The sequence below is a fragment of the Ambystoma mexicanum genome, chromosome 12 (genome assembly GCF_040938575.1).
Source record: "Ambystoma mexicanum isolate Mex_15411 chromosome 12, UKY_AmexF1_1, whole genome shotgun sequence".
NCBI classification, from domain to species: Eukaryota; Metazoa; Chordata; class Amphibia; order Caudata; family Ambystomatidae; genus Ambystoma; species Ambystoma mexicanum.
In genome coordinates, this window is record NC_090936.1 from 1,165,928,005 (window position 1) to 1,165,935,623 (window position 7,619).

General features: G+C 48.6%; 1 protein-coding gene across 1 annotated transcript; it reads left to right on the forward strand.

Moving 5' to 3' along the window:
• Positions 1-1,217: 1,217 nt before the first annotated feature.
• On the forward strand, positions 1,218-4,593 carry LOC138514741 (germ cell nuclear acidic protein-like). The gene is made up of 2 exons (XM_069630128.1): positions 1,218-1,245; positions 3,884-4,593. The coding sequence occupies exons 1-2, from the start codon at positions 1,218-1,220 to the stop codon at positions 4,591-4,593; spliced, it is 738 nt and encodes a 245-aa protein (XP_069486229.1).
• The last annotated feature ends 3,026 nt before the right edge of the window (positions 4,594-7,619 follow it).

The window sequence follows — 7,619 nt, forward strand, 5'->3', positions numbered from 1 at the left end:
TGCCCCTGTTATAACAGCGGAATAGGACGAAATGACCGAGGTCAAAAGGTCCCCGTACCAAAAGTCTGACCCGCATTTGTTCGCATATGTATATGTGGGAGGGGTAAAGTTAATATAAAATGTATAGGTGTAAGGAGGGGGGATTTGTGGGGTCTCCCCCACATATATATGCGAACAAATGGGGGGGCGTGGAAACAGACTTTTGGTGGTCAGACTTTTCAACTCAGTCATTTAACGCAGATCCATTATAACACCAGCTTGCTGGCACACAATCCTAGCATCCTCCGGGGTTAGGGGGCGGCTACCGCTACTCTTTATATGTTGGCTCGGTCGCTAATTGTTCTGAGTAGAGTCCTGGTTGGTGGATCATTTTTCCCATTTGGTCAGGTTTGTTTTATAGTGCATCCCCAATGGCCCCACCGCCTCAGAAAGTGCATGTTCCATTTTCCCACTTATGTCCAAGGTGCTGATAGTTTCAGAAATATTATCACACGGCCAATGCCCCAGCCCCGGTGGTACAAAGGCTCAATAAGCGTATTGGTGGGCTGTGCGCTCACCAATGCGCTTTGAGAATTGACTGTACGGTTCCTGAGGCCTCTTTGAATTGTATGGCCCCGAATGATCTGATTTCTTTTGTTCCCCAGATGAAGGCATTTATAACTAATTTTATTACGTCGAAACCGGTCGGTGCTTTGGAAGTAGCCGAAAGACCGCCACAACAATTTATTCGATTTGTTCTCCTGTTGGCTACATGTATCCATATTATGGTGTTATTTGTTTTAGTTAGAGAATTTCTGTTGTGATCGCCCACACAACGCCCTGGTTATATGAGTCAGTTCATATGTGCTGTATGTTGTTGAGTGGGTTATGTGTATATGGTAGGTTTGGATGTGATGTGTGTGATGTCAAATGACTTTCCCATCTAATTTGTACTGATATTGTGTTGCATGTACTGTTCAATTGTGTTTCTTACATGAATTGCAAATGCATTTTTGCCATCTTTTGATTCAAAATTCAAGTTTTGGACCCAATCTATTATCCCAGATGTAACTTTCAACTTTTCCAAAAAGCCAGTCCCCCATCTTGGGATCCAGTAGTGGCGGTTTGGCAGTTGGGTGATCCTGTGTTCCAGCTGGCAAGACTGTACATGTGTCTACTTGTTCCGGTACACTCTTTGTTCCTTTCCGTGCGCGATCCACTCTTTGACTTGTGCACCCATGGTGCACAAGCCAAGTCCCTGTGAAGGTAAGTCACTTTTTGCTCACACTCCAGAATAAAGACAACCCGCTAAGGAAATAGGCCAGGAGATAGCATTGCAAGGATAACAAGGTTTAATTGTACACAATACAAATATCAGCAAAGGACTCTGCTGCTCGAGAGTGCTCTGACTCGTCCTGCTACAAACAGGGATTTAAGAGCCCAAAAATCGTCATTACATACAGTACTAATCAGTGCCACTGATTGGAGGCACCCTACACATGGGCCTGCTCCATAGGGGATGCCAAGCTGTAATTGGTTGGTTCTTTCCCATCGGTCAGGATCCACGTGGGTCAGCTGGGCTCATCCTCGCAGTGAAGGTATGGGCACACATTACTACATTGTTTCATTCTAAACTAAACATGCTAAGCCTGGTTATTATATCATTGTGGCAGGCACCTGGGCGGCACAGGAAATGTTACCAGGGGGAAGGGAGGATAAAATACTGTCACACTGACCCACACATTCAGGGCCTCATTGATACTGCAGTTACCGCACTCAAGGTCTCCACCCGGGGTTTTGATCCTTAATGTATCCCTCCCTGTACCACGCGTAACAAGAGATGTGTTTTCATGCTTGGAAAAATACAGCAGCGCATGCTTCGATCTTCTGCAAACACTTGATTTGTGTTGGGCCAGGGGTGTCGTGCACATATTGGGGAATGCAGAGGTGGGGTGGCTCCGGACTGCCTGGGTGGGGGCCTACTGGCAGTTTAATGGAGATGAATGGACACAGTGAGGAGCCTGGTGTTGTCTCACGCTCTTGCAGGGCGCATTCCTTTGGAAGATACTAAATATTCGCAAAACTGGAGGGACTAGGGGAAAGTGGACTTCCGTGGGAATAGGGCTCTGGGGATTCATTCTGTCTCAATGAGATTGGGCCTAGTGAGCGGAGAACGTGAACAGCGCGATCCTGCAAACGTATTCCTTTTAGGCCTAATATGAAATGGAGTCATCTGCTATGGGTTTTCTAGTGCCGCTAATCTACTGTTGGTGCTACAGTGCCTCTATATGTTGCCTAATAAGGCAGATGGATCCTCCGTATGCACTACATCACCTCAAATGGTGTTTGCCTTAAATTAAAGCGCCTAGGGGGGTGGGATAGGCACATTTCCATCCCAACACTTGCCAGAGAACCATGCTCTGCTTGCGGATTCACAAATGGGGGCCGAAGCTAGGTGCAAATGTCCCACATGAAATGCATCAGTGCTAAAATCTTTCAGAGGCTAATTTTCATGCAGGTGAACCCCCCCCCCCAATACTGTGTTCCCAAGATAATGGTAGTACTAACCACTTCCCTCATTTCTCATTCATGTAGATCTTGGCTGGATATCCTACAGGCCCCCCCATGGAGGAGTGACGATAGAATATGCGATGAGATGCCCAAGTGAGTGACTGGGGGAAGTTAAGGGCCCTTCATATACCACCTCCTACGGCGGGGGTCTGCAACTTTAGGTTCTCCAGATGCTTTGGGCTACAACTCCCATCAGCGCTAGCCAGCACAGTCAATGATGGGGGTCATGGGAGTTGTGGTCCAAAGCATCTGGAGAGCTACATGTTGCAGACCTCTGTCCTAGGTTCACATCACATAGTTGGTGGCTTCTCCCCCGGGCCCTCCTCTGTGGCCCTCCTAGCTATGGCTACATCACATTACAGCTCTCACCAATGGCAGCAACAGGGTGGTGAACATCCTTGTTGTGACAGACAATTTCACTCGCTATGCCCAGGCCTATACCACCAAGGACAAGTAGCATTACAGTCCTTAGCGGTATATGCCAACAGTACCACTGCCCAAACACTGCTGAAGTTCATTTTACACTATGATTTACTGACCAGAAACTTCACATCAAGAAAGAAACTTTGAGAGCTGTTTCGCCAGAGAGGTGCAGCCCACGGCCGGGATAACGAAAACACTTCCACCCGTACAGACTGCAAATGCTGAGCCCGAACCATTTACTCATGGCAGGGGGGTCAGATAATAGGGCACCAGCGGGAGGCTGAGGGGCGCCGTGGGCACCAGGGGGAAGCTAGGGGGCTGGTCACCCACCCTTTCCCCCCTGGCTCCAAAACTGCTCGACATGAAACCCAGCTGAAGCAAGCGTGTAGCAGCCCTGCCACGTGCCAATGACTGCGCCAGGAGAGACTCACCCGGATTCCCCCATGCCACCTCATCTTTGGCTGGACTGCTCACTTGTCTGTTGGCTTCTCCTTTGGAGCAAGTGGAGATGCTGGCAGACTATGAACATATCTGAACTATGCCGAAGACCTCACCCCACAGTTACGCACAGGCTACGAACACGCGTCTGACGCTGCTGCACTAATGCAGGAGTACACAGGAGAAGACATGGCAGGACAATCCAAGAGTAAGAACTGCTAAAATGATCTGAACCCCAATGAAATGTGGCAACAGGTGGGTCTCAGTAAGCTTGATAACCCCCCAGCGTACCAAGTTGAAAGAGAGAAAGGTGGGGTGGTGACCCGGGTACCGCCTGGGGAGAATGTATTGCACACTGGGACATCTTGAGTTCTCCCAGAGCAATAGCAGAAGAAACATCAGACAAAGGAACCAGAGTCCAACAAGGAAATAGAATGAAAGAATGACCTCAGGCAAGAAAGGACACCTGCAGCTACTCAGGATCCAACCAGCGAAACCGAAGAACCTGAGGATCCAACCAGCGAAACTGAAGAATCTGAGGATCCAACCAACACAATCGAAGAATCTGAGGATCCAACCAGTGCAACCGAAGAATCTGAGGGTCCAACCAGTGCAACCGAAGAATCTGAGGATCCAACCAGCGCAACTGAAGAATCTGAGGATCCAACCAGCGCAACCAAGGAATTCGAGGATCCAACCAGTGCAACCGAAGAATTTGAGGATCCCACCAGCGCAACTGAAGAATCTGAGGATCCAACCAGCGCAACCGAAGAATCTGAGGGTCCAACCAGCGCAACTGAAGAATCTGAGGGTCCAACCAGCGCAACTGAAGAATCTGAGGATCCAACCAGCGCAACTGAAGAATCTGAGGGTCCAACCAGCGCAACTGAAGAATCTGAGGATCCAACCAGCGCAACTGAAGAATCTGAGGATCCAACCAGCGCAACCAAAGAATTCGAGGATCCAACCAGCGCAACCAAAGAATCTGAGGATCCAACCAGCACAACCGAAGAATCTGATCGCCAAGGGAAAGGCGAACGGACAGGATCCAGAGGCTATGAGCCTGAGTCACTGGTTTGGCAGACTCCCATTCCCCTGGCCGGAGGAGTCTGTCTCAGAGTCTGGCAGTTCTGTGAACACCCTCAACAAAGAGAACCTGCACCACTACTGGAAAGATCATAGTTTGGCCCTATCAGATGTTGAAGAAGAGATGGAACTCACCACTTTGCAGTTCCGAAAGCTGGCAGAACTCTAATGTCTGTATTACTCATGGCAACCCAGGTGACATTAGTACTTGAGAAGTGCAAGCGTTTCCCAGAAGTTCAAGAACTTTTGGTAAAGTTTCATCTAATTCTGTTACAGATCAGCAGTGAAAATGTTGAACATGAGACACAAAGACTTGAAATAGTTGCCACTGTGTCATGAAGGGCAGGAGATGATGGTTCAGGGTTTGTTTATGTTGCATTGGAGGAAACGGGGGGCCTTTCAGCAAACAGAAATGAGCAGCACTTCAGAAAATGCATTTCTACCTGGGAAACAAAACGTGCTTCTTTATCCCCTGGCCGTGACAGTAACTCATTGAATTAACATTAAATTGAGCTCAGGCCTCTGTCATACTGCCAGGTTTGAATCCCAGAAGTGCTAACTCAGTCTTTCATCCTTCCAAGGTTGATAAAAGGAGTGCCATTGAATTGCGTAATACCCTCAAGTATTACACGATTCAGAAGCGAGAGTACTCCAACATGAGGCACTAACACATCCGATATTCATGCCATGTCTGTCGGGGCATGTTCACATGATTTCATTTCTCAGTACCAAATCATGTTTATTGCACGGTCATACTGTGAATTGAAATATTAATGGACTATAACCTTTTTATTGTCCCTTCAGGGGTCTCTATCTGTCATTTCCTTGTTGAATAATAACTTCTGAAAGGAGATACCCCACACTGCCAGGTAAAGGTGTAAAGCAGGGGTGGGGATTTAGCTGAGACCCTTAACACGAAATGTCCACATAAAGAGGCGCCTAGAAACACTTGTGTACAGGCGCGTTATAAATGACTTATATCAAAGACACTTCGAGGCTTCAGAGAACGTGGAAACAAAAAGGATGCTGACTGCAATTGCCCGCAGGCCCTTGTGGGATGTTATCTGGTATTTGTATAGCGCCTACTGCCATTGGTATGTCCTCAAAGCGCTGTGAGGATGAACGCCCTTTGGGAGACTGAAGTCAGAGGATTGAGAAGTGATGAAAGGAGTTGTAAAGTGCGTGTGTGCATTTATTACCATTCCGAAAGTAGGTAGGTAGGGAGTGACTAGGTCCCTAAGAGCAGGCCGCAGTTATCAGGAGAGGGGTCGGGTGCTATGAAAATGATCAAAAAGACTCTGAATTGTCATAAGAGTCAAGCTACGTAAACGTCTGGACCGAAGGTTGCATGGGACTCAGCCGTATTCTACTGGAGGTGCCACTCGGGACAAGGGTGATGTGTTGAGGGTGGGTGAGTGGATGTGACGGGCCATTGACAGTGCGCAGACGCTGGCAGTCATTCATGCCTGGGCCCTCCCCCAGGATGCGGATAGGAGGATTGCAAGGAAAGGGATGGATTGGAGGAGAAACCGAAACGTAAGACAGATTTTGGCGTGCTTTGCCTTTAGCCTGGAGTCGAGGCTGCAAGAGACAGATACCAAGGATGGGCTCCTGCCCCCTTAGTATATACATCAAAGCAGGGGTGCTGCTAGGTCTGGAAAAGATCTGGGGCTAAGCTAATGCCGGGACTGGTGGGACTTCTATATGGGGCTACAACCAAAAGACCCAGGGCTATAGCCCCCTCAGCCGCCCTCAGCAACGCCTCTGCATCAAAGAAATAATGAAGGAACTGGTGCTGAGGTGTTTGGATAGCCGCGAGATGGGTCAGGATGACTTCCTGGCTCTATTTTATGCTGATAATGCAGTGATTTTATCCACAACCCCTCAAGACTTAAAGGCAAAGCTGAATGTATTTTAAAGAAATGTGAGGAGCTTGAATTGAAATAAAACACTGAAAAAACAAAGACTATGGTCTTTAGGCCACAGTTCTCGAAGTATAGTCGATTGAAGATCTTCATGGATGTCTCGGGAGGATAGCTCATGGGCAATGCACTCGCCTTAGAAGCGAGACGACGCAGAGCAACACAGGTTTGATCCCAGCGTCCGTGCTTAGAAACCTCTGGGTATTAAGCGCATTATAAATAACCAATTAGGAATCAGGAATCCATGAGAAATGTAGATTTATTTATTTATTCTATTTTATTGGATATTTGTAAAGGGCATATACAACAAATGGTGTTTCAAGGCGCCACAAAACAAAAAAGAGAGGGGGGGCTGACAAGGGAGAAAGATAACAATAACGGCCCTACTAGGCCTTGTGATATTTGGATCGTGCAAATGAAGCAACAAGAAGTGCGAGGGAGAGGGGGTTGGGGGAAGTGCCAGTCTGCGCAAATGTGAAGTGCTATGGTGGGAAGGGAAATCCAGGGTAAAAGGAGAGAGTGTAAGTGAGAGGGGGTAGGGGGAAGGGAAACAGGAGCTAGGTGAGTGCTAAGGGGAGGTCAGGAGGGCAAGTGCCAGGGAAATTGAATGGGGTGCTGGGGGGAGGGTCTTCATACTAAGTGCGAGGAGGGGGTGGACTGGAAGGGGAGCTGGTGCACTGTGGAACTCAGAGCAAACCAGGCAGCAAGTCACTGCAGCAAATGGAGATGTTAGCAGGGGAGTGGGAGAGGGAAGGATGAAGATAAAAGGAGGGTCTTGAGGAGCTTCGAGAACGTAGGGAGATCCGGCTCAAGCTTGAGAGGGGCAGGGAGGCCATTCCAGAGGCAGGCTCCTGCGGAGGAGAGAGATCTACCCCCCACTCTACTTAGAGAAGCGTCTGATCTGCAGAGATTTGGAGCGAGACGACCAGAGGTCTCTAGCAGGGAGGTATTTAGGGGGGAGAGTTGGATGTAGCAGCGTCCCAGGCCCCAGAAAGCCTTGAGGATAATGCAGAGGGTCTTGAATTTGATCTTAGCAGCAACTGGGAGCCAGGGGAGAGATTTTAGCGGCCCCTGGGCTTGAGGCCAAGGATACGTCTTGCAGACCTATTCTTGATTAGTTGGATGGGGCGGAGAGAGGAAAGAGGCAGATTGAGGAAGGGGCTGTTGCAGTAGTCCAGCCTAGAGAGGACCAGAGCTCTG